The 26891-nt window shown below is 42.0% G+C and overlaps 4 protein-coding genes across 10 annotated transcripts; 2 read left to right on the top strand and 2 right to left on the bottom strand.

Moving 5' to 3' along the window:
* Positions 1–1195: 1195 nt before the first annotated feature.
* On the top strand, positions 1196–10600 carry epn1 (epsin 1). Of its 6 annotated transcripts, XM_036538155.1 has the most exons (14): positions 1226–1263; positions 1622–1681; positions 3508–3643; positions 3857–3958; positions 4213–4371; positions 4827–4955; positions 6400–6520; positions 6949–7118; positions 7639–7710; positions 8422–8505; positions 8786–9050; positions 9248–9409; positions 9577–9825; positions 10018–10600. In XM_036538155.1, the coding sequence occupies exons 4-14, from the start codon at positions 3890–3892 to the stop codon at positions 10518–10520; spliced, it is 1983 nt and encodes a 660-aa protein (XP_036394048.1). In that variant the 5' UTR covers positions 1226–1263; positions 1622–1681; positions 3508–3643; positions 3857–3889; the 3' UTR covers positions 10521–10600. The 6 variants fall into 6 exon arrangements, with proteins under 6 accessions (XP_036394047.1, XP_036394052.1, XP_036394048.1 ...); XM_036538154.1 differs by lacking the exon at positions 1622–1681 and having other exon boundaries at positions 1196–1263; XM_036538157.1 differs by lacking the exons at positions 1226–1263; positions 1622–1681 and adding an exon at positions 1915–1984.
* A 2646-nt stretch (positions 10601–13246) lies between these two features.
* Positions 13247–18881, bottom strand: foxj2 (forkhead box J2). The gene is made up of 10 exons (XM_036538198.1): positions 18603–18881; positions 17982–18307; positions 17697–17771; positions 15588–15680; positions 15257–15367; positions 14850–15021; positions 14647–14766; positions 14437–14538; positions 13914–14273; positions 13247–13715 (listed from the first exon to the last, which is right to left on the bottom strand). The coding sequence occupies exons 2-10, from the start codon at positions 18291–18293 to the stop codon at positions 13603–13605; spliced, it is 1458 nt and encodes a 485-aa protein (XP_036394091.1). The 5' UTR covers positions 18294–18307; positions 18603–18881; the 3' UTR covers positions 13247–13602.
* A 191-nt stretch (positions 18882–19072) lies between these two features.
* isoc2 (isochorismatase domain containing 2) lies at positions 19073–22964 on the bottom strand. 2 transcript variants are annotated; one of them, XM_036538296.1, is made up of 6 exons: positions 22646–22725; positions 20757–20881; positions 20375–20587; positions 20075–20145; positions 19864–19981; positions 19073–19413 (listed from the first exon to the last, which is right to left on the bottom strand). In XM_036538296.1, exons 2-6 carry the CDS (start codon positions 20826–20828, stop codon positions 19348–19350), a joined length of 540 nt encoding a protein of 179 aa, XP_036394189.1. In that variant the 5' UTR covers positions 20829–20881; positions 22646–22725; the 3' UTR covers positions 19073–19347. The 2 variants fall into 2 exon arrangements, with proteins under 2 accessions (XP_036394189.1, XP_036394187.1); XM_036538294.1 differs by lacking the exon at positions 22646–22725 and adding an exon at positions 22763–22964 and having other exon boundaries at positions 19074–19413.
* A 201-nt stretch (positions 22965–23165) lies between these two features.
* Positions 23166–26474, top strand: atg12 (ATG12 autophagy related 12 homolog (S. cerevisiae)). The gene is made up of 4 exons (XM_036538316.1): positions 23166–23340; positions 24097–24233; positions 24435–24497; positions 26295–26474. Exons 1-4 carry the CDS (start codon positions 23238–23240, stop codon positions 26352–26354), a joined length of 363 nt encoding a protein of 120 aa, XP_036394209.1. The 5' UTR covers positions 23166–23237; the 3' UTR covers positions 26355–26474.
* Positions 26475–26891: the final 417 nt, after the last annotated feature.

The raw sequence follows: 26891 nt of genomic DNA, 5'->3' as shown, positions 1-26891 counted from the left end.
CTCTCTGTCCCTCTGCCAGCCCTGGGTCCTGAACTCTGCCAGCTATCCTCCCCTCTGTAGCCTCCCTCCATCCCTTTGCCCCCCCCCAACCCCTCCTCTGCTCTCTCTGCGCAGAAAGATTTCCCTTGTTACAGCTATGGCTGCTTTCGCTAGCTACTATTTCTTATGTAACAACAACACTTGCTGTTATCACAACCGATCAGGTTACTACAGCTGCCTCTACAGCGGTGTTAGTACCAATGTTACCTCTGTTGTGACAACTGTTACCTCTGAATAGTCACCCCGGAGAGAAACCATAGTTGGATTGAATTATATGTCATGGCTAACTGCCTTTGAAGAATGAGACAGAGATATTTTTAAGCTGTTACAAATAGCGCATACTTTTAGTTTTGTTCTTGCTGTTGTTGTCATTGTTGCTGTCCATGCATTTTTCTTGTAGTCATTGTACAGTACTTTGCTGCAGTTACTGCTACCTACCATGAAATTATATTGGGATGGCAGGTATGCCATTAGCCAAGTTATGGACTGGCAGGGCATATACAGTATGTATACTGTATCAGTTACCCTGACAACGTTTATGATGCCCCTCCGTGGACACAGTTTGTTACTGCAACGCTTTTTTGGCATTCGAGAGAGCAATGATAGAAATGGACACAAAGGTGTTTATGTAAACTATTAATACCACAAGTGCCTCGGCGACGATAAATTGATGTCATGCCACTGGAGTTTATTGGATATGAAAAAAGTAGATGGTAAAAACTGGGAAAAAAATTACGGACTTGGGAAGAGCTATCATTATCATTATGTTTATGTTTTAATCTACATTAGAACAAGTAAAATTTAGTTGTCTATAATGAATAGTTTTACATTACAGCATGATGTAACAATTTTATTTTTTAAAATAATTACAAGTAGTAATTAACAAAAGCAGTAGCGCTATTACTACTACTGCTATTACCACTACGATTACTACTAATAATAATAATAACTTTATAATTATACGGGAAATATTTACACCTGTTTCATCTGATATATTACATTTTTTATCATTTTAATATATTAAATTTTAATTTTTCAAAACACAGTGATTAAAATTTTTGCAACCTAACCTACCCATACCGTTTTTTGCTCTTCTACATAACTGCGCCCACAATATGAATATTCAACACCTGAGCGCGTGCAAGGGGGGCGCGGTCTTTCCGGCTACAGGGAGCGGAAGCGGAAAGGCCGCCATCTTCTTGTACCCATTCGAGCCACTACAGGGTCAGTATAGATTTAATATAGATAATAACAATAATATTAAATTGATAATAACTAAGAAATACGTAGATCTACGTTTATGCCGTAAATATTCAATAAAAATCCATTTGTATAAGAGTACAGGCTTGTCATGTATTCTGATTAAACATAGCTACACCTTATTTTCCAGCTAGCTGGCTAGGCTATCTAGCATGCTACCTAGTTAGTTAGCTGACTTGCTAACGTTTTCGTCCACAGCTTTGGTCGACTTTAGATGACCGGATTTGATTCAGTGTCGCGACAGGGATATCAGTAGCTCGTTCGCCAACACTCATTCTCGCGTTCTTCCCCTTTCCCAAAACTCCCCACCCCTCTGTCTCAGAATTTTCATGTAACGTTAGCTTCTGTCGTGACTGAGAGGGGAGAGAAGGGGGGTGAAACGGTAAGTAGTTAGCTGGCTAGCTAAGGTTTCTATTAGACATCCTGAAGTAGCCAGCTAGCTTTTTTTTTTTAATTGAAATGCTCAACTGTTACATTTACAGCTGTATTGTCAGCCAGCCACGTGATTCTTGTCTGTTTGGTAACTTAGATCGTTATTTGTCTTTGTTTGTTGCTGCTGTTTGTCGTTTTCCTGTGTGGATAGCTGGCTGGCTGGCTAGGTAGGCAGCTCAGAGGGGTGGGGGTCTCATTGTTGGCCATAAGGGTGTGTGATTGTCTGATAGTGGAACGGAGCGGAGACGCCAGGGTGTGTACGGCCAACGTCGCCTTTAGCGTAGTTCCACTATCTTTTAAGTGGGTGTGGAGACCGTAAGTGTAGTGCCCACCGTTAGCTAGCTAGCTTTGTTTGGTAGCCCGCTGGCTGAACTTGTGTAGCTAAATGTGAGCTACCTGCAGCCATAACTAGCTGTTGCTTGCTAACTTTATCAAGCATGCCATCCGGCGATTGTTGCTTTGTTGAAATCTAGCGGAATGTTGGCTACTGATTACCGTAATGTTAGTGTGTTCTTCTGAGTGGACGCGATCTTCACAATGTACTTGCCATCATGAGCAATTAGTGTTTGAATCCCATAGCTAGCTAGGTAGCTTCACAATGTGCAGGACTGTAGCTAGCTAGCTACCGGTAGCTAGATTCTTGAACGTGTCATGGAATTTGGCCTCGTCGACAGCGGTTCTTTTGAAATATTGAGTAATCAGTTCCCCATGTATGTGTTTGTATTAGTCGTTCTGGTTGAAGATGGTGCTACTGCATTAGCACAATATGTGTACGTTTAAAACTCGGAAGTTAAAGCTGTATTTTCTTTCTTTTTGATATTCTCTACATGTATATAAATGTCTATACTATATGTATAATATATAGATACTTAATATAAACATGTATGATAAGTTTTGAATGAGTTCATAACAGCGTCGCGGTTTATATGAATGACATAATCACTTGTGGTATGTGGTTACATTTCTACTTTTTATGCCATTTATTTCAAGATTGACAATATATTTTGCATGCATTGCAGAAAGGCATCTGTGTGGTAGTTGGTGTTATTGTGAAATGGGTTGAGTTACGATCGTTTTGATGAGTTTACATCAACAGTAATATCTGTTGTCAGTCACTGTCCTTTTGCCGCTGGTGCATTACATTCACAAGTCAGTCTTTTTCACTTGGGTTGTTAGAGAGACTGGGAGACACACAGGAGGGAGGGGAAGCCGTCCCTATCTCTGCAGAAAATGGTGGTAGATAAGTTACATGAACTTTGTACCATGAATCTACCTTTAAACTGAATTTACAACTATTATCTCATTGCTCTTATGCAATCCGGTGTTGTTAGTTATTACTGTAATGTGTTAACCACGGCCACCATGCTTTAGTATAGCAGGCTTTTAATGCATAGTGTTGCATTGCATAGATTACTGCTTTATCCTTTAGTGCAGGTCCTGCTTTGTAACACTACGGCGTTTTAAGATAACACATGAACAGTACGGCTCAAGTCTTCATACCTAGGCCCAGATAACTCAAAGTAAAGGACAAACATTGCTTTGTTCTCAACTATGTTTGGAAAAAATCAAGGCAGTGTTAACATTTGTGACTCACACAGAATTATGAGGTGGGTAATCACTGAAGTTAACAAACATGTATGTAACACATCATGTAAGCAGCTAGATTTTGTTATTCATTTATAGATGTTGATTACAGTCCAGCATTATTCAGATTTACTCGGCTTTGTTAGCCTCTGCCCTGACTGCGGCGTGGTTGTCTCTCCCCTCTCTTTGCAGTTTTATTTCCCCAATACTTGGTTTTGGGACCCAATGTCGTCGTGGCGAGAGACGGGCAGAGCGAGACAGAGCACTCTGTGACCGGGTGGAGCCAGAGAAAGACAGACTCCCATCGTCCCCACGGCAGTTTTAACAGGTGAGGGAGTTCGTGCTCATAATGGAATGACATAGAGTAAATGCTATGAACTTTCTCGAAGCGGTTCTTTATCTCATTACATTATAATTGATTTCATTATATTATAATTATATTTTATATTTGTGTGTGTGTGTGTGTGAGAGCGAGAGAAAGAGAACACTGTCTGCTCCAGGCTGTATTAACATCCCTTTACTGTCTGTGTTTTTTTGATAGATCTCAGTAGAACTAGACAACCAGCCAGTTGCCATGTCGACCTCATCACTACGGCGACAAGTGAAGAATATTGTTCACAACTACTCTGAGGCAGAGATCAAGGTTAGAGTTTACCCCTCCCCTTCTACTCTTCCTTCACACTCTGGCTCGGTTCGGCTTGGCTCAGCTCAGCTCAGCTCATATTTCACTCCCTGAACCTCCTTGGCATTATTCCTCTAGCGTTCACCGTCAGGGCTAATGTGTGCCCGGCTTACCATAGCTCATACTGATGTTTCCCTCTCACTCCCATCTTTCAGTATCATGTGTCATTTTGCTAGAGCGACATCGTGTTATCTATGTTATGTTGTCTCCCACAGGTAAGGGAGGCGACGTCCAATGACCCATGGGGCCCGTCTAGCTCTCTGATGTCCGAAATTGCGGATCTAACCTACAATGTTGTGGCCTTCTCAGAAATCATGAGCATGGTCTGGAAACGCCTCAATGACCATGGCAAGAACTGGAGGCATGTCTACAAGGTGAGTGAGACATGAAGACGGTCAAAGGGGAAGTGATCATTTAGCTCTTTTGGTTTCGTTCTTCAGTTGTGCCAGCATTGCAGCTCCCTTTTAGCCTTTGGACAAGCTGGATTACCTTTGGACTACAACCATTATCATTATTTATCATTGGAATTTGGCACACACTCCTATCCAGAGCAACTTACGTTGGTTACTTTTTTTTTTTTTAACAATGTTATACATTTATACAGCTGGATATTTACTGAGGCAGTTGTGGGTTAAGTACCTTGCCCAAGGGTACAGCAGCAGTGCCTTATCGGGGAATCGGAACTGGTAACCTTTAGAGTCCTGCTCCTTAACCGCTATGCTACACTGCTGCCCAACCACCACAACCAGACCAGTTTGTGTTTTTGTGCTGTAGTGTGCTTACTCTGTCGGTGTTCATGCATGGTGTTAATTCTCTCTCCATGTCCCAGGCCATGACCCTGATGGAATACTTGATAAAGACTGGCTCTGAGCGTGTGGCCCAGCAGTGTCGGGAAAATATTTACGCAGTCCAGACGCTCAAAGACTTCCAGTATATAGACAGGGACGGGAAGGACCAGGTACAGCAGTGCGCACGCAAAAACGCTCCGTCTGTCACTAGAAGTGTAATAGAGAGCTCAAACACACACAGCGGCCAGGAGCAGCTAGCCAGTACTTTCAGTAATGAGGCACGATAAAAAAACTTGAATGCAACCACCCCTCCACCAACACCAGCACAATCTGAAGTGCCATAGACAATGTTCCCCTTTATCAGAAACAAAGAATCTACGTAGTGTTCCAGTTTAAGGTGTGAATTGATTGTGTCAAGGGTGTCCAACCTGCAGAGATTATTTGTTCAAACAGCCACTCTGTGTGTTCAATCAATTATACCTGTAGATGATGGAAGAAGCAAGAGACTGAAGATGACATGGCACTGTATTGTGTTTGAATCTGTCTAACTAACTAGCCAGCCACCAGATAAATGAAAAATATATTTAATGAGCTGTTTAGCTCAATTAAAGCCATGTTGCTTCAGTGCACGTACAGGTATTCCTCCAGTGGGCGTGACACAAGGTGTTCAGATGCTTGACGTCTAGCTAATCTTGTGTATTTTATTAGCTGCCTGTCAGTCAAAGGTGACAAACACCAGTGAAGTAGGTTAGCAGTCATGTAAAATATAACAGTATTCTTGCTTGTGCGCAATTGCACGTTTTTAACAGATTTGTAGCTGTAGTTCCCTGATTGTAGTCAGTGTACATTAAACTCAACGGGGAAGTAGACGAATGGTGGAGGTCTGACTTTTTTTTTTTGTTTGTTTTTTTAAATGGAAACCCCCACATGGTTTCTGCCATGTGGTAGTGACAGCAGCAGTGTAATCCAGGTAAATATTTGTTCAATTAAGTTTGTGCTGTGACACAGCCTGACACAGGCTTGAACCAGCCAGAAGAATGAGGACAGAGATAGTCTCATTAGAGACACCAGGACCAGCTGGTGGAGCTCCCCGCGTGAGAATGTTGTGCACTCACACAGTTTTTCCACGCATTGTGTACATTTGATGTAAGGTGGAATAGTTGCCAGGAGCCAGACCTGCTCGTGATTCATTTTTTGAATGGATTTGATTTCTTGGCAAATGTAGCTTTGTAATGTGTGGAATGGGAGCAAAGTGGATACTGCTGTTTTGTATTTCTTTTTGAGCGTGTCGCATGTGTTTACATTATAGTCCTAGCTGCTGGATAGGAATTGTTTATGGTATGAAGCTGAAGGTTTTGTCTTTCAAAATTTTGTTGGGGGGCGGGGGGGCACTTGATATATAAAGCATTGAGGGAATAATCTGATGACTGAGTCACCTGAAGATACTGTTACCCGCTGCTGTTATTGCCAACTAGTAAATGGACCTGCTAAGTCAGAAATATGCATCAAGATGGACACGGCAGTCAGCGCTGCGCTACACACTGACTGCAAAAAAAGAAAGCCAATCGTAATCATATTAGCGCAGGAGGTAATAGTTTGCGGTGCTGTTTTCAGGGAGTAAATGTGAGGGAGAAAGCGAAGCAGCTGGTGACTCTGCTGAAGGATGAGGAGCGACTACGGGAGGAGAGAATCCACGCGCTGAAGACCAAAGAGAAGATGGCACAGACCACCAGTGGTAAAACGCATTCATTTTCCGTCACGCTTCGGCGTTTCGTCTTTTGGAGAGATGGGGCACACAGTGCGTTCTCTCGCTAAATCGCGTGTAGAGAAGTATACGGGTAATGAGACAAGTACGTAGATGCAGTAGAACAGGGTGTAGTGGAATAGGAAGTTTCAAAAGAAAAATTTTGTAGGGGACTGCCACATTGCTGAAGAGCAAGTGGTGATGTCATCTTTTGTATTACCGTACTTCATGAAATGCAGTTTCATGGTGCGTTCACAGAGTAAGTGCTGTTTGATTGGTCCTTTAAGGTTCAAGGTAGAAACAGGCATGCTAGGATAGGAATTTTCAAATGGAGATCAGAAATGGTACAAGCCATGTCTAATGGAATTAAGGTACTTAAACATTTTCTTTGCCCTGTCCCTTTTCAATCTCGTTCACAGCCTCTTCGGCTCCTTCAGCTCCAGGTCTGGGCGGGGGAGGGGGTGGCGGATTGGGCTCTCACACCCAGGGGTCAGGGAGTGACGCTGAGCAGGCGTGGCCACAGAGCTCAGGGGAAGAGGACCTACAGCTGCAGTTGGCTCTGGCCATGAGCAAAGAGGAGGCTGAGCAGGTAGGGCCGCCAATAAACTAAAACGGCCACGGCTGGACAGTGAGAACTTTGTTATAACTTGCACAGTTCAGGGTAAGCTGCCTTCTGACCCAGGTGTCCAGAACTGAATAGGTAACCTGCTTTTTTTTGGCTTGGTTCCTATTCTGAGAATGTGTGTGCTAAAATTTAAAAGGCCATCCAGGGAAGTCCATGGACCTATCTTCAATTAATGTGAGTGGAGGTTAGAAAAATGTTGGTAGTTCATAACATTGCAGTGCAGAGAATAAAAATCACTGATGCAGTTTACACATGGGGCGAGTAATACAAGGCCCCATTGAGAGGAAAAATAGGAAGCAGAAGCTCCCTTGGCATGCCTCCAGTATAACGCTGCTTCATGGTGGATCAGCCAGGAAGCGTCACTGGCATACAGGAGCACTTTGAGGCCGCCAGGGGAATAAAGCACCTTGGCTGAAGAAGTGTGGACTGAGGCACCCTGGGAAATTATCAGTCGCCTTCTCTCACCTGTCAATCCTAACCCCAGTCTAGCCTCGCCCCCTTGGAGGATGCTGAGCTCCGATGGGCTCTCTCACTCAGCAAGGAGACGCATCATAAGGTCAGGGGTCAAAGGATGTAAAGGGATTTAATCCATCTGTTGACGCATCTTGAGTTCTCAGTCACAATCAAAGCAATGGACCGAAATAATTCATCAGTGTGTAAATGTACATTCACAGACAAATGTGTTTGCACCCTAAAAAACAAGATGATTGAAAGAAGTGTGTGTGTGTTTGTATATATGTATAAAATATACACACACACAAATATATGTATTATAAGTGCTTTATAAATTTAAATGCTGCCTCTGTTTTTTTTCTCTGTACAAACACTTCATTGTCTGTGAGGGTATATAAAAACAATGTTGTACAATGAGGAATAAAGCTGTAAACAGACTGAGAGTGTAATTGACATTTAATTCCATATAATTTAAAAAGTTTAATTGAATTATAATTACACTGTAATTCGACACAGCATGTAATAACTGCACAGCATCTTCGTGAAATTATTCTTCCCCTTAAACTGCATGCAGCTGTGATCTGCAAGTGATGGCACCGATTATTGTGCAATACTTAAAACGACCGGTCGGACATGCTTCACCCTGAAGGCAGTGTCATTGTAAATAAACCCGAGTGGTAAGCCAATCTGTCGCTCTGTTGGTGCCTTTCCATTGAAGGCACTTTGAGTGTAAATCCGTGGGTTAATTCGCCTTTGGGTAAGTCAGATTTGGAGGCAGCTTTGACGGTGCTGGTTTTATGTATGTGTTTGGCAGGAGGAGCGTCTGCGCAGGGGTGATGACCTGAGGCTGCAGATGGCCATTGAGGAGAGCAAGAGGGAGAAGCCCAAATCCGAGGAGGTGCGTACCAGAGTGTGTGGCTCTTTCCACCTCTCGCCCTCTCTGTGTTACCTGCTCTGTCTGTGTCTCGCCTTCTTTTCCAGGTGCCTGACTCCTTTTTTAGGACAATAATACTAGTCTCACCTTGCTGTCCATTCATGTTAATATAAAGTAGTATCATGTACGTGTTGTGTTAACTCTCTCTCCTTCCCTCCCTCCCTCCCACTTCTCTCTCTCTCTCTCTCTCTCTCTCTCTCTCTCTCTCTCTCTCTCTCTCTCTCTCTCTCTCTCTCTCTCTCAGAGCTCACTGATGGAATTAAGTGCAGTTGACCCCTGGGGAGCCCCAGCAGTACCTACAGTTGCCTCAGCTGGCCCCTCTCCCCCACCCACAAGTACCACCACCTCTGCCTCGGGACCCTGGGGGCCCTCAGACCCCTGGGGCGCCACCTCCCCTGCCTCGCCAGTTAGTTCTGACCCTTGGGGTGGTGGTGGGACCACGATAGCCCCCGCTTCCGACCCGTGGGGAGATTCCGCTAGGGTAAACTCTGATCCCTGGGGCTCCACAGGTGAGCAAAAGCGTGGTTAAGCGTGTTTTTTACCTTAAGTGGTTTGCATGGGGTGCATCTACAGTAAAGTAGAGGTATCCACAGTGTATGGGATGTAGTCCATAGATGTCCTTACCTTAGTTTGGATATCAGTGTCATGTAATTTTATATTGGAAGTGCTGTCTTTATCCCTACCCTTCAATTTCTCTTTCTCTCAGCTGTGACTCCACCTAGCTCAGACCCCTGGGGGAGCTCTGTAGCCCCCACTGCTACTCCTGCGGCCTCTGACCCCTGGTCTGCAGACGGAGTGGCTCCAGCCACTGATGCTCTGACCTCTGACCCCTGGGGAGGCCCACCCAAACACACAACTAATGGCACAGGTACTGTGTACTTTCCTGTCTTTGGCATTCAATGGGTATGTACCTAACATACTGTATTACCCTTTCTACTCTCTCTGTTACTGTTAATGTCACGTAGCTTAAAGTCCTGCCTGCCTGTCAGTATGTGCCTGTATACTGTGGTCAATCCCGCTCACGTCCTCTTCCAGGAGATCCAGAGCTCAGAGGGTCGACACCAGCTGTTGAAGGGGGAGGCAGCACAGGGTCACCTGTGCCCTTTGACCTCTCGTCCCTGGGCTCGTCTCTCCCTGTCAGGAAAACGCCAGAATCATTTCTGGGTCCAAATGCGGCGCTGGTGGACCTTGACTCTCTGGTGTCCTCTAAGCCCAAGCCTAAACAGCCTCCTCCTCCCTCCATTTCCTCCGCATCGACACACAACCCCTTCCTGCAGACACAGGGTGAGGATGGATACAGGGTGAAACTGAATCTAATGTTGAGATTCTGAACATTGAGATTCTGTCCCTCAGCATGAATTATAACTCCAGTGGTGGATAGTTGTTACTTGTCCTGCAGTTATTGGAGATTTGTTATATTTCTATAATCTCTTGCTTCTAATTACTCTCATCTTATTCTTTCCCTTTATTTTATAGGTGCCTCTTCGGGACCAGCAATGGCCGTTACCCCGGGCAGTTCAATCTCCAGTCGGGGGGTGTCCCCTACGCCTCCCCCAACCTCTAACCCTTTTGGATCAACTCCCCTGGCCTCCATTTCACCCCAGACCTCCTCGCTTGGCCTGAGCCAGCTCCGCACTAGCCCTGTGCCACCCAACCCCATGTTGGGGACCCCCCATGGCCAGATGCCACCCCCGACTCTGGGAATGGTCCAACCTGGCATGGCTATGCCTGCAATGGGAGTTCAGATGCCACCCCCGCAAATGGGCCTCGGGATGGTACAGTCCAGCCCCATGGGCATTCCCTATGGAGGGATCTCACCCATGGCCCCGCCAGGAGCTACCATTCTCATGGGTCCAGGAGGGCCAGGGCAGCCACAGCTGATTTTGGGTGCGGGAACAGGAGGCGGGGTTTTGGGAGCCAGTGGAGGTGTAGGTGGGGGGACAGCCACAGGAGCAAGCACTAACCCTTTTCTTCTTTGAGAAAATTCACCCAGCTCACCCCATTAACACAAACAATTTATGTGTCAGAAAAAATGTGTGTACAACAACTATATTTAAAAAAAAAAAAAAAGAAAAACAAATCAATTTGCTTCTTTTTTCTGAAATGCATTTCAGTTTTTGTTCATTTGGTTTCTTTCCAGAGTGGGATATATGGGAGTGATAGCAAAGTTTATTTATTTGTTTTTTTTTTTCTTTTTTTTTTTTTTTAATTATTGTGTTTGTGTTTTTCCAGTCCTTTTTGAAAGAGAAAAGACAGAAGGATGGGGGGGGGGCATTTACACCTTAATGTCACTATAGTATATTATTATTACTGCACTGAAAGAGAGGGAGAGAATAGGGGACTTTAGCTTAGCCACTAACAAACTTGTTTCATTTCAAAACTCTAAATCCTCTCCCTTCAGAGGAAAAAAGAAAGACAGATGAGAGACATGGTGGTTTGCAAAGAGCCCGTGAAGGCTATGACTGAGTCGGACTGAAAAACTCACCAACACCTCTGGCATGATCTAGTCAAATCATACAATATAGGTGTTTTCTTTTTAATTTAATTTAAAGTAATTTATTTTTTATTGTAATTTTGACTCCTGGGAACAAACAAGAAAATATCCTGCTTAATCATGTAATGAAATATGCTGAATTATCCTTCATTTCAAGATTTAAAAAAAGCAAAAAAAAAAAATAACTATGACAAATGAATTGGTGAGGAAAAAAAATGGAAATTGATTTCGTATGATTGTATGTGAGTGCGTGTGTGGGGTGTGTGCCTTTGCCTCTTTATGTCCAAGTCCATTCTTCCTTAGTCTTATTTTATCACAGTGAGTTGGAAGACAAAATATAAAATGTATTATTTTTGTTTTAATTTTTTGTCACTTTTTTCCAGTGCTCATTTATGTTGGGATTCAAATGAGGTATTAAAAGGGTCTTTGTTTCAGCCAGTTTTATTTAATTTTTTTCCTTTTTTTTTTTTAATCAAAAGCATTAGTTTCTCACTTTTGTATATCTACCCATTTCTTTCTGTGTCTTGTCTGGTTGCCATTGTTCTGTCTTTCCAACAGCAAATGTGAGATGGAGGGAGGGAAAACTAGAGACACAGATACTGATGCTTTAAAAAAAAAAAAAAAAAACCCAGAATGAAATAAAAATAAAATTTGGGGACTGGAAGACATGATTCATGCTGTTATTTTTAATTATAGTTTTGATGAATTATTTTATATTAAGAATGAAGATACTTCTCTTATCGGGTAAGGTCAAATTTGTGTGGTGTTAACTGTGAACATACACATTTGCAAAATAAATGGAAAAAAAAAAATAAAAGAAATTTAAGAAATAAAAAAAAATCCACAAAGGGTATGAATGAAATCTTTTGTGTTTATTTAATACAATAATTGTACGTGCATCTCTTTTTCTTAACTCTGACAGTCCCTATAAAGTTACTTCAAATTCCTCTTTCTTTGCCTCCTCTGCTCTGACATATTTGCTACCTTAATTTACCCAACTTCATACCATAAATTGTCTGTACCTACTGCTGTACCATTACTTACCAGGCCTGTTGTTTTCTTTGTAGGTCGAATAACTTCCCGGTGTCCACTTTTGCATTTGCATATGTATTTAATATACAATCTGACAGAGTTATGGACATGGGTTTGTACACATCACTTGGGAAATCACAAACACGGTCTCCCATACTGTGTCAGCCAACAGCAGATGCACTGAACTCTGGTGTGCACTATGCATTGCGTGCACAGTAGATGTCGCCCCTACAAATGAGCAGCCATGACTGCCCCTACTAGCAACTGTTAATGTGCTCTTCCTACACAAAGTTACAATGTACATCATCTTTAAACATCATCCCTCTACTTCTCAATGGTCCTTGCAATCACCTTAAGACAGCCAAGAGGATTTCAGATGAGCAAAAAAAAACCTACAAGCTTTGTGGCTGCTTAAAGGTTTTGAATTACATAAAATGATGACGTGTCTGTTCTATTCATAAATGCTCTTCTGTCCCAGATAATGACAGGTACCAGGATGTGTGATTGTAGCATACTTGGACCATATGTGGAGTTTTTCTCAAAATAATTCTGTTGAGCATTGTAGTGTTAATAAAACAGTTCACTGACTTCTATTCACAGTACATGCCTCTAAAAAGTAAAATGACTACTTTCAAATGAGGTATGCTGTAGCTTTACGTAGAGTGGGCACATTAAACTCAAAATCTGAGCCCTTTTTTCAATGCTTCAATGGCAGAAAACTTTAAATCGCAACAATGAGTCAAAATTTAAACGATAATTGATACCATTATTTGTCTCAAATACAACTAATCTGTGGGTATCCAAGGCCAGAGATACAGGTCCCTGCTTCATCCCATACCCAACACAGCATTACACTGCATTATATTATGTTAGATGCATTGTAACATTAGAGTATGACACTGCATACTGCTCCCTACGACCTCCAGGCAAGCAGTGCTTTGGTGGTGGTGTCGTTTCCTTCTGTGGCTGAAACAAATGCTACCAAGGGTGGCAGGCAGGCAGGTACTGAACAATTTATCACAAAAGAGTAATCCATGTTTTTCGTCCAATTTTTTCTATCAGTGTGAGCTAAAGACATTTTATTGTCAATTTTACCTGTAATTCCCATGTCCCCATCTTCACACTTTTTTTCCATATTAATAAATAAAACTGGAAAATATTTAAAATGTGGATCACGTTTATTGAAATATGAAAAATGAAACAGGACAAAAAGATAGAATATTGAAAAAGTTTACTGTGGATACATATCCGTATGTCGCTGTAATAGTGCATAAATGTGCTATTTTTAGAAAGGCATTTAAATCTATGTTAACTAATACAGTGAGACAGAAAAGAGTGGAAACCCCTCAACCATTTTTCTATGAGCCTGTGAAACATTTCAGTCAATAAAAGGACGTTTAGTAACAAACAGCTTCTCTTTCTCAGTGCAGTTAATGCATGTCTCGTGTTTTTGCGTACATATCAGTGTAAACGGACTGTAGTGTCTAGTTCAGTCTGAATATGTTAACACTGTATAAAAACCACACTGTTACTTTTCAAACAATCAGTGAATCCCAATCAAAGTCATCCTGGATCTCCTCACTGTTGCTATGGAGATTCTTTATTGGGGGTCGGTCCCTTGTGGTCAGAGGTTGAGACTGGACAGCTGCTTAAAGACAAACAAAGAAATAGTAAATGTTCTGAATCTGCCTTCAAAACTGGACATAACTGCAGAGTAAAGCACATAACACTGACACAGAATAAGATTAGGCAAATATAAACACAAATACTTGAACACTATCTTACTAAAAACACATTACCACTTAACATTAGAGCTGTAAATGTATTTTGCAGACACTTTTCTTACGGTTGGTTGGTACAGGTGAATTGTGGGCCAGCTGAGTTGTGGGAAGCCTTTGCAGAGCATGATGGGATGGCAGTGCTCTTCTGGGGGCCTGGAGAAGAGGGCTGCTGGTAGAAGGAGGCTGTGGGGGTGGAAAGGTGATTGGGGAGGGGTGAGTCAGGTTGGATAGAGAGGGAGGGGTAGAGGGCAGGAGAGGAACAGAAGGCGTGACAGAAGGAGGCAGAGGAAGGTTGTGGCTGGGGGCAGAGCCTATGAGGCCCTTCTGTGTAAAGAAACGGTTCAGCGAATCACAAAGAGAGGTGAAGAGTGTAGGATCCAGGGCCCAATCACATAGCTCCGCCTGACGCATGCTCTCCAGCAAGTCTGAAATCAAAAGATAAATGACATAGTAATACAAATTGATAATATAATGAGGGGAACGGGAGTAGAGCATTTTGGTATTTAAGCAAATGGTTCTTGGTGTTTTGCTTCATAACACAACTCTGTGTTGTTCTATAGTAGCCTGTGTTAGTGTACTACAACTGACCTGGATAATTCGAAAGATCAATATTAGTCCAATCCAAATTGGTGGCGAATTGGAAACTCTCCTTCAGAGAGTCTGTGGTGCTGAACCAATCTGCTGGTAACACTACAAGAGAAAGTTTATACAGTGTGAATAATGAATAGCCACACAACCACACAGCCACACAACTCTAACATTAGTCATTAAGGGGCAAAAAAGAGTATATGGACTTACCATTGCTGGGGGCAGATTTTTCTGATTCAGGAGGGCAGGGGTGAGGTGAGAGCGGGAGGAGGGTCGGAGTGTGGAGGGGGGCACTGTCACCAGGTGCCCCGATAGCTTGAGCAGTATCCGCTAAAAAAAAAAAAAAGAACGGTGACAGACTCTGCACACACTGTAACACTGCAAGAGACACTGCTGTTAAAAATCGTTCTTACATTGTGAGGTTACCCTCCCTCTCACTGTCCTGCACAGAGATTGGAAGGAGGTGTAGAGGTCTGGCAGGTTGAGGTCAGCAAAGGAGAACCGGAGGGATGGTTCGGTGGAGGTGTGGGTGTGTGGGGGGAGGGAGGCAGGAGGGATCAGGGAGGGGAGAGGGGGTGGAGGTTGCTGTGAGGATATCAAAAAGATAAACAACAGAAAGTTTCACTTCATCGATTAAACACAGGTACAAATTCTTTGAGATGCTTTTTACCTCGCCCAGATAGATTCTTGTGCAGTGAAATGGACTGTGAGAATTTGTGATTGTGGAGAAATCAAAGTCAAGTCTAGAGTGAAAGAGGCAATTACATGGGCTGCGTCATAATAATATACTAATGTAATAATATCATGACAATGGCAATACCTTCGGCAAAGGGGAAGACAATGAGTCTCTGTAAGTTGCTTGCGTTGGAATAGTCTCTGTTGTCGATATCACTCTCTCTTCCTTTAACACAGACTGTTGGGGAATCTGAACCTATATATACATATATATATATTTATACAGAGAGAGAGAGAGAGAGAGAGAGAGAGAGAGAGAAGAGAAACAACAGAACATTCATATCATACATACAAGTACAGATCAGTCCATAGATTGCCTGTCATGTGGCATGCCATGAGACTTGGGACATGACTTAATATAACACCCCTACTCTGAAGCCAATGCAATGACGTTTATTCAAAGAAATGAAAATGACCTTTTCCTCTTCTGGGGAATGAGGACGTTTGGTTCCTCTTAACTGAGGAGGTGTAACATGCTCTGGTTGTTTGTCCATCGTCCAATAGGATCCCTGAAAACACAGCAAATAGGGATACTAAGACACCTGACTGACTACATACTGCCATCCAGGAACAATGTAACACCATTTGCATTTCAATAACCCTTAAATAAATTATGTAACATAACTTGTGCACCATACATTTGACAAGGCTGGGAGAGGTGCCACTATTTTATGTAGTAGCCCCTTGCCACATAACCATGGTCCTGGGCACTTATAGTGACTGAAGGCTGTCTTTCCAACCAAACATTTAACTGCATGATTTAATATATGATTATTATATATGATTATCTTTATTGGACCGATTTAGCTTCCCTCTCCAGTCCTGTGGCTGCAAGTGGATTGGAGAGAGCTGAAAATCCACTTTGTGCAAGCACACTATGGCTAAGGTCATTACCTTTTCTCAATCTGTTTTCTCACTTGCATTATCACCCTTTATCCATGGACGTCTGGCTGACAACTTTTCAGTCCACCTACTGATTAGATTCAGCTACTCAGCTAATTAAACTGAATTTGAAATACTTGTTTCACATTGTTGATTGACAGTAATCTATCGTTGTTTAGCTACCCCCATGTTACCACTGGTGCATTCTCTTATCTTAATCCACTGAAGAGAAATATATTGTACTCATCACAGTTTTTGTACAGGGTGACGTCCCTAGTGATGACTTGTTGCAGGACATTTCTGCCTTGTGACAAGACCCAAAATTTTTAGTGAAATAATAATGTTTCTGTGCTGGGGAGCAGGAGATCAGGGTATGACTCCCAGCTCCTGTGATTAAGATCATCACTTCCTCTGGAAACCCCCACTTGCTACAATATTAAAAAATGAGATATATGCAGGCCACTTCCAATAGTTACTGTAATTCTAGCGCCCATTTGACAGCAGGTACTGCATAGACCTGAAATACCAAATATAAAACTACATACTGAAAACATAATGCATCTGTTCTGTATAACTGGACAACTTAGCCATTACACTTGTTAAAAGCTATGATCCATTACAGACAGAACCACACTTCAGTTCCAGTCTTTTCTCTGCATCTAAGGAGAAGGAAAGCTTTTTCAGACTGGCGTGAGTATCCTCCATTTATAGATTGGCATGAGATGTAAGTGGTGAAGGACGGCAGGCTTTCCTAGATGGTGACACTGCAGTGCTAGATTGTTTCATTTTTGCAATGGGATATTTGCTCTTATAAAAACGTGTGTGAGAAATTGTAAATTATGTTATGCCGATATTTTACCACTCCTCCAGTGTAACTGTTGACCTGTTCAAGATCACTATCAACAGACATTTTCTTATAGAAACAGACTTCTTATAGAACAGACTTATAACAGGACTTCGGCATAATATCATTTACAATTTAATCTATGATAAACGTATAAAACTTTTGAACCGCAGATGTTTTATGGACCAAAGAGTCAGCTCAGTGCATGCCACACTGAAAATTCTGTCTCTGCCGCTGTTGATGTTACAGGTGTTCTCATTTGCTGGTTCATGATAAATGTCCCTGAAGGATGTGGTCTAAAACAGGATTAAAGTACTGTAACTAGGACCTCCTTGGCGGAGAATGTAATGAATGCTGGAGCTGAACATCTGTTCTTAATAGAATATCTGTGTTTGTACTCAGCTGAGTTGTTGAAACCGAAAGCCGTTGAATAATTGGTATGTTTGTAGATTGGAAAGTTGTCTTTATCGGCACCATGTGGGTAGAGGATGAAAATGCATGTGCAGAAAAATGCAGGATCCTAACTATAGCTAATAAATTGATTGTTCGTTTACATGAGACCATGTATTTTCTTGGCAGGTGCTTTTCTGCAGGATGGCCAACATAGCTTACTTTTGCCCTGCTATTCATTAATACAGCTGGATATGTCTTGAAAGTCATGTTAAAGCTTTCTAAGGGTACAAATGCAGCATGCCATAACACATAACATTTCCAGCATTTCCAACATTTCATAGTTTTATGATTCCACCTCTCACTACTAAGACCTCTTAAGTATACTTAATGTAAAGGGTTACATCACCTTTCCAGGATCACCTGGAGGTCTGGGAACTTTCCGGAAGCATTTATTAAGTGAAAGGTTGTGCCGAATAGAATTCTGTGTGAATAACAACAATTGTCGGTTAATTATTATTTTATGTATATAAAATAAAAAACATCAGAGGTGTAAAAGCGTTTCTCATTAGAACATATCACAGAGCTGGAGCACAAATTCAGGTGTATTTAGGCTGGGAATTGGAAAAACAGCTTATTCAATAACAGTAATTTCATTACCAATGTAAACTATGGCTGTTGTAAACCTCCTTACCTTCCAACCCCTCCCAACCCTACTATAATAAGGGAACTGTTCACTGATCCAGGTATAAATGTCATTTAAACTCAGCTTCCTCTCTGGGGCTGCCTCTATTGCCATGGCGATGAGGGTAGCATAGCTATGGGGGGGCTTTCCTTTCGAAGGAGAGGAAGAAGATGGCAAGGTTGGTGTGGAAACTTCTCTTTCTCTGCCTCGCTCTTTCTTCACCTCTTTTTCTCCTCTTTCTCTCCCAGATCGCAGACCACTAATTCCCAGTTGGGGGAGCCAGTCAATACTGGTCAAACTGGAGTCCAAGTCAGAGGCCATTTTCTCCCAAGGAACTAGGGAGAAGAAAAGAAAATAATTTATTCAGACAAGTCTTATTGCATGGCATGATTACAGTGCAGAAACAGTTATTTTATTGAGACAGAGGATGATATTGTACAGCTTGCTATATTAATGTCGAAAGTACATATGTATAAGACAGAGACAGTATGCTGAAGTAGCATTATATAATTCACAGAGAAGATACCATCAGTGTGCAGTCTACTGCTATAAAGTGCATCAAATATCAATGCACCTTTACTTTTTCACTTTAGTAGTTGCCACTGTAACAAAAATAACTTGAGTACTTACCTTTTTTCTTGTAGACAGGCCCCAGGCCTCAAGCAGTATTAATTTTTAATGCTGTCATCAGCCATAGTATACTGTGAGTGTGAAGTTACTTTTGTTTTGTTCTTCCCTCTTTTCCCGAGCTCTGTTTCATTCTAAGTCTTTGTATCTTCATCAGCGTGCCCCTCTTTACCCCCTCCCCAATCGTCCCTTCTCCCCCTCTACCTTTTCTACAAGTTTGTTTTCGAAAGAAAAAAAACTTATCGCAAAAATTGCTTCCTCTCTCCTTTTCCCCTCCCTCTCTTTCTCTCCCTGACGTCATGCACTCCTCCTCCACCCTGACATCACCGCCTCCCTCCCCCTTCCCTGTAAAACGGCTACACCCCCGCTCTCTCTCTCTCTCTCTCTTCCTTCTTTTTCCATTCTCAGTGCAGTGTTGAATTACAGCAATGCACAGCAGACAGTCAGTGGTAAATGAACTATTGGTAAATCCATTGGCCGCATTACTGATTTTTAACATCAATGAAACTTCCATTACAAACTGATGTGACAAAGCCTAATACTATCACAGGAAACAGAAGAACATTTGTTGTCCCTAACGACTCCCCCTCTCCACACTATAGAAACTGACACTGGTTAATTGTCATCAGATTTTTATTGTCTTATGTATATGTGTCAGAGTTTCCAGATGTATGCATTGACATTGACATTGCTGAGGATACTTCGTTTTTCTTTTAAAATCTCAATCTCAGCAAGTTCCTTATTTTCTCTACAGAGAGCTGAAGAAAGACACTAGGCCAGTGTCTGGGGAAGGGTGGGCCAATAGCTTCTGGATCTGTAAAAGAGGGAAGGAAGTTCAAAGTGAGAGGACACAGCAGTACAATGGACACTGTAGGCACAGCAATAAACATGAGTGGGATGACTGACAACACTTGAGAGGGTCAGTATTGTTGGTATGGCCAGTGGGTCATGACAAGTTATCATCAGTATGCATGGGAGGACACTGGGGAGGTTTCATGTTGACTTCTTCAGGATGTTTTTCAGAGGCACCAGCTCACTAAAATAGTCTTAGTGGAAGTAGAGTGGCATAGGGGTAAGGAGCAGGGCTTGTAAAGATCACTGGCTCAATTCTCTGCTGGGGCACTGCTGTTGTACCCTTGGGCACAAGGTACTTAACGCGTAATTGCCTCTGTAAATGTCCAGCTGTATAAACGGATAAAATTGCAAGTCTCTCTGGATAAGAGTATCTGCTAAATGACAATAATATAATGTAAAGTAGTCTAACCTCCTTGAAATTGGGGTGCTTGGCATCCTGTACTAACTGTAGCAGGACCGCCTCCGTAGTGGTTAGGTACGCCCCACTCTGCTTCAGACGAGACAGGGCGAATAATCTGTCTGTCTGACTGGGAGAGGGAGGGAGAGATGCATTTAAAACAGTATACAAAGACAGACAAGACACCACACCAGATATCAAGGTTATTTAGTTAACAAGGTACCTTCTGGAAGAGACAGCATCTGCCACGACATGAACCTCCATGCCTCTCTCCAAGAGGTCATAGGTAGTGCACTGGTGGAGTGGAGAAGGAAGTATTGTAACAAAGTGCCTTCTGTAGATCCATAACAGTCGCTAAATAAATGTTTGCTGATTTTCACTGATTATTTATAAGATGAAACCAGTACACCGACGGTGATCAAAAGGTGAAGTGTAGTACTTCTTTACTGACTTTGAAACAGATTTTTTAAAAAAAAAAATAATGCACTACTGTTTGCAGTTCTTTTATGTATTTGTCTCTCACCGCAATACAAGCCTGAGCCTCGATCCCACACAGAATGGCCTTCTTTGGATCTCCTAGGCCCTTCAGCTCTTTTTCCACCTCCGCTGTCAGCATGGAGAACTGGGTTTTTGCGTGAGCTTTCAGGTCCGAGGCCCCCAGCTCAGCCACTGTGGGGCCCAGGCCCTTGGGGTACTGCTCTGTCAGGATTGGAGGGATGCCCAGAGTTCGACAGGCCTAAACGAGAGAGCATTAACACAGGATGTGGCGCTGACAGACTAGACCGAACAAGCAGAAGTGCAGTAATGCCGACACTGAGAAACCTGACTCATCAAGTGCTAACACAGCAAATGGGAGGGCGGGGGTGGGGGGGTGGGGGGGCTTTGCATAAAGCACAAGCAGGCACCTGCAGCAGTCTGGCCGCGTTGCTCACAACGTTGGTGAAATGCACAATATTAGGTCGGAACTTCTCCTGCATGTCACACAGCAGCAACACGCAGTCCTTCACCAAGAGCCTGCCAATGCCTGCCACTGAGAGAGAGAGAGAGAGAGAGAGAGAGAGAGAGAGAGAGAGAGAGAGAGAGAGAGAGAGAGGCAGCGCATTAATTCTGAGACTTCATATAAATTCAACTATGCAGTGTGGAGTGTATTGCAGAGGAGGGCAAAATCTAATACTAGGGAGTAGACAGCTAGTATTTTATTCACACAAAGTAAACTGGCCGTGGATCAGCAAAATGGAGAACAGCTGAAGGGCTTTAGGTTTTAAAACTTTTATGTATCTTGGCTTACCATCTTCTGTAAAATTAGCTTGCTGTTATTGATATTTTTACTTGGAAAATGCCCTCATCCAGGGGAACTAACACAGCATTAGGAAAAACAACAACACAGCACATAGTCAATTGGCAAGCATATTACAAATTCTGTGGCCTAACCCACCACTATCTACATGGGAACAATGAACGCTGGGTACAACTGGGCACATTTTGATAGCTAAAAAAGGCAACAGAGCTGTGTCTATCACTTTAAATACATTCCTCGGAGTAACAAAGATATCTTAGATAAACAAAATACTTGGAAGGAAGTCTTTCAAACAATAAAAAAAAGTTGATATAGGTTGTAGGTGGTACTCCAACAGTCTCTTACTTCTACATTGAATGAGAAATCATTCTACCATTACTGGAGTTTTGTTTGTTTGGGGTGAGGACTGAAGATGGGAAGGCTCTTAGGTATGTTGACAAGAACAGGGAGTAACCAGAGCTCCCAAGTGATTGGGACAGGGTGCAATGAGGTGTGCTATCCTTGATGTTAAAACACAGATTGTGGCTCATGGCTTACCATGTAACGTAGGGGTTCTAATCCTGAGTCACCACTTACCTTCCTTCTATGGTCATGTAGTCACCTGCTAGCTAAACTTGAATGAAGTAATTCTTACCACCTCCATTGCTGTGTGGTTTATGTGCTAATGCAGGCATGACCAACCTGACCCACAGTATTATCCAGAGTTTAATAGTGTCATTGTCGATACTAAGGGCAATAGTAAAACTGTTTTCAAAGTATGCCTATGTGATTCATGTTATTCTGAGAACTGTTAAATGTTTTTTTTTTCCATCCATCTATTTACAAAATCCATTTAATTTTTACATTTGACATGACAGATAGGTGATGCAATGGCTATTTTGCCAAACACACATTGCAGTTCAGCCACAGCCATGTTTGTCTATGTACAACATAGTATGTTGTAACAGCATGTGACGTACTTAAAATGACCCAACAAAACATTCTTTACCGTGCTACATGTACCATTTGCAATATATTTTTTTCTTCAAACTCATTGTAAGGGTCACACACGAAACGCTGAATTGCTGCAAGAGCCTACACGGCGACCGATTGGTCACCTCTACTGTAGATGACACTGACATCAGTGAGTGGCGGACATTTACCACCCAGGTAACACGCTACAAGACAATGTTAGTGAAAACGAGATTGAAGCATATGATAACCTAATTATAAGTAGGCACTTGTCATGAACTGATGATATAATCTTTAATTATTATCAGCGGTAATTATTATTCTATATTTTTATCTTTGGCTATCACTGTCCGTGGTAACATTAATTGTAATACAACTAGTAAGACTAAGATCATAATACCTGCGGTAGTAGTTGCCTACTAGTAGGAGCTAGCTTGCTCCTAGGTAGCATGAATGCGGAAAAAAAAATCTGTAACCTCAGATCATGTAGCTTTAACAAACTTAACATTTCTATGTCAGGCATATTCACTTGAGAAAGATATTTACCTAGATATTACTTATGCAAACTAGCAATCGTTTCCCACAGAAACGTCAAAAAAAGTTAACAATTACTGTATTGCAAAAATGGACAGACGAAAGAGGAACTTTAAACCAACAACTTACTCTCTGACTGCAATATCGTTGCGTTATCACGATTGGTCCAACATAAAACGTTTACTTAAGGTGGTAACCAATGGATATGCGCATTTCTTACCCCGCCCCCTTATTTTTTACAGAACTCCCTGAGGTAATTTATAAATGGTGTACTAAATATCCCACGTCAATGAGTGGTGGCTGTAATTAAAGGAATGAAAAAATAGAAATTTCTACAATATGTGACCACCTAACATGCCATCAGAATGATATACTATGACACGCTTCCTCCACAATAAGCCAATCAACGTAAAGAACAGCACTGACTGACGTAGAAAAACACCAATTGATTTCCCACAACAGAGCGTCTAAACCAATCAGAGTAGTAATAATTCTAAAGTGGCGTTTTCTTCAGCCAACAGCATGTCAGCAGTCATGTATCGGACATATTGCAGCGTCACCGCTGGTGCAAAGTGAGGCTGGACAGATTTTGCCATTATTTAACATGTCCGAAAATGCAGAGTCTCCCACCGAAATTCAGAAAGAGGAGCCGTCGACCGTGCCACCTCCTGCGGAAAACTCTGGGACAAATGAAGAGAAGAAAAAAAGTAAAATATTAGCAAAACGTGTAACTTGGTGAAAGTGAAGTCAGCTATATTTAACGTGTATTTTCTCTTAAGCTAAATGTAGCTTGCTATTGTATAAATTAGCTTGCTTAGCTAGGTACTTCCGTAAATATGACGCGAAAAGAATTGATTGACAGTAATATTAGCCATTGTGGAGAACTTATTGAGGGACCAGCCAATGAATGACTGCAAATGTGGACCCTTTGGCACTCATTACACTTGGAAAGGTTCTCATGTAGCTACATATAAAGCTAGCTAGCTCATAACCACAATTTTGATGTGGTTTAGCTGTTAGTCAGTTCTGCCTCATTTGCTTTTGAAAACCATTGACCCTGATATGTTGTTATATATGTTATATATATATGTGTGTTAACACCTAGCTAAAACATTAGCTACGTGCCAGGTATTTATACCTGCCTAGCTAGTTTCATCTATGTGTTATGGTTAAATTAAAGATTAATGATTCGGAGGGAGATTATTGTTTGGTCCTTAAAACATGTACTGATCCTAACTACATCACGTTCATCACGCACAGATGTTGCCATCATTAAGGAATTGCTTCCTTTACGAGATGTATGGAGAGATCCATGTTGCTAACTGGACCAACGGGATGACTGTTAGTTAATAGCTAACACTTTGTTGCCTACAAATATGGCTTGTTAGCTATAGTAGTTGACATGCCTTGATGTGCAATATCCAGCCAGTGTGTCTGTATGACCGGCTGTTTATCCGTCTCAGTTGACATCCTGTTGAAGGCGGTGGGGGATACTCCTATCATGAAGACCAAGAAATGGGCGGTAGAAAGAGGGAGAACCGTGCAGTCCCTGTCCCAGTTCATCTCTCGCTTCCTTAAGCTGGAGCCAAGCGAGCAACTGGTGAGCATTAGTAATATGTCACAAATCTGCCTTTATTTGTGTTTGTGGACATTGAAGCCCCCACCCCCCACCCCCACCCTAGTGGTACATTGTTAACAAGCTTGACATATATTGGGCCAGAAGTTAAGTCATGCTGTTTCTGTGCAATCTTCTATACATACTGTATTTACCAATTATTCTCTGTCTCTGTCTCTCCCTCAGTTCATTTATGTCAATCAATCTTTTGCCCCATCACCTGACCAAGAAGTGGGTGTCCTATTTGAAGTGAGTATACCACCACAAAAATATGAAATGAATCCTGCCATTTCTGGTATGACATGCAGTTGGAATACAGATGACAAGTAACAATTACAAGGGAAAGATAATTAGTAGTTACAAAAAGAAGGTAAATTTTATGAGCAGAAAATGATTTTCAGTCATGAAATATATGCATGCTTGGATGAAACCGCAGTCACTCTATCGTTTGGAAGTGGTGCAATGGTTTTAAAAGTGACGATAATCACAACTCCAGAATGAAAAGTCAGAAAATGTCCATGGCATTTGGACACAAGCTCTCTGGAGGTCTCTGTTGTTACAGTGCTTGGTGCTTTGACCTGTTCTAACATTATGAGAATGACAATACTGTGTTTAGGCTCTGGTCTGTGAGAGCGCTTTCACACATGCCAGCAGAATTTGAACGGGGCTCAGTGGGTGCTTAGAGTGCAGGCACTTGGGGGCCCTTGTGAAACGTGGGCAAATTGGATGCATTCACATACAGGGCCTGATATGTACATACTATAGGAAAAACCTACTGGTCTGAAAGTACTACTCCACATTCTTGGTAGGTGGAGAGTTACATTTGAAATCCTGTAAAGAAATCAATGAAAAATAAATACACAACTTTGGAACATGTTGCAGTGGTTTTACTGAGGTGCTGAGGTATTACTTTTAAAATACAAAGTTCTGTGGAAGTAATTGGTAATCAGTAGTCACTTGAATCTTTCAAGTATAATCATTATTTCTCCACAGCGTGCAACTTTTAGATAATGGCACATGAATATTTGTAATTGCACATTAATATAATGAACTAGCTTGCAATTCCCAAGGTTTATAACTGCCTGTGTTTCTGTTCTCTTTTATTCTGTTGGCTATAAGTCCTCTTCATTTGCATGTTGGCAGCCCCATATTTCAACAAAAAGTGATCTGACTGCTTGTAGGAACAGTGAATTCTTACAGGTGCTGCATTTGCATGCTGGGAATTGTAGTCTAATACGGATAGTGCCGTACATATGTTTAGGGCAGAAAAAAGACAGCATTTAACCAATGTGAAAACCAAACACCTAAGTGTGACATCAGAAGGTGACAGGAATTTGCATCCGATGTGTGAAGGGCTAAAAATGGCCTACCTGGTCCCATAGGCCACTTCATTCTGAGTTGGGACGCGTTGCCCTGTAGATGCCTCTGTAGAATCCTGCCCCCCAATTTACAGTCTTGGCACTTGTTTTTGTGCCATGTGGGAGTGGGAACTATCACTGTGAGACTGTTAGTGTGTGAAAGCCTACAATTTGAAGAGTGCTTCCCTGGGCAATCTGAATAAACTACAGTTTAAAAAATATGCAACTGGACAGAGTGCTCTGATGTGGAATCTGGTGTGTGTTATTTTGTGCTCTTGGGATGGGTTAGAGGCGGGAGAGAGTATGCAATCCACTTAAGTAGGTTAGGATGACATCAGATTTTAGTTGGCACCCCCCTTCAAGAATGCCTGAAATTGAATGGAAACTGTACTCATAGGATGTGGCCACAAGAGGGGGGTGAAAGTGCATTCCTAGTTTCCCTCACTGCACCTGTCCCCTTTTTTTCATTTTGCGGTTTATATTTTGTCACCTTGCCGACACACGTGTCCAGAGAAACTCAAAATATCTATCTAATAAAATCACCTAAACAGTAGTACATAGATAAAATAATAGATCACATCTGAGCATCTCTCAGTCTATGTAATCCAGTTGTCCATCCACTGTCACAAAGTTTTTAGTGTTTCCTGTATGCAAGGATAACGGTAACCCGCCTCCTTCTCCTCTGCAGTGTTTCGGCAGTGATGGGAAGCTGGTTCTTCATTATTGTAAATCTCAAGCCTGGGGATGAGATTTTGAGAAGGACCCTCTTTTTTTTTTTTTTTTTCCCTCCTCACTCCCGCCAACAGGCACTGCACACTCTACAGATGCACGGGCTCACATTCACACACAATGTTGTTTTTATAATTGTTGTTATTGAAAAATTATTGTTATTGTTAACAGTTCATGTTTCTATTTGCTGTACATAACCCATTGTAAATAAATTGGTTTGACAACTTATTTCGCTTGTGTTTACTGCTTTGCTCTTCCGGTTTTTGGATTATTATGGGTTATATTTGTATTAACAGCAGGAGGTAGAGGTATGAATGAAGAGGTGTGACACTGATTGACAGGAGCTGAAACAGATAATACGTCTGAGGAGGATATGATAGTACACAGGAGGAGCAGAATAGCACACACCGATATATAAAACTGTATTTAAAGGGTTTACTGGAACAAAAAGAGGGTTGTAGATAGAAGGTTTTGTAGAGAAAGGGGCAGAGAGGGTGACAGAGGGACAGGGAAAGTGCAGTAACAGATGGACTTAGAAGGATTATGTGAATTCTGG

Source organism: Megalops cyprinoides, chromosome 10 (genome assembly GCF_013368585.1).
Source record: "Megalops cyprinoides isolate fMegCyp1 chromosome 10, fMegCyp1.pri, whole genome shotgun sequence".
Taxonomy (NCBI): domain Eukaryota; kingdom Metazoa; phylum Chordata; class Actinopteri; order Elopiformes; family Megalopidae; genus Megalops; species Megalops cyprinoides.
This window is presented reverse-complemented; position numbering and strand designations above follow the sequence as displayed.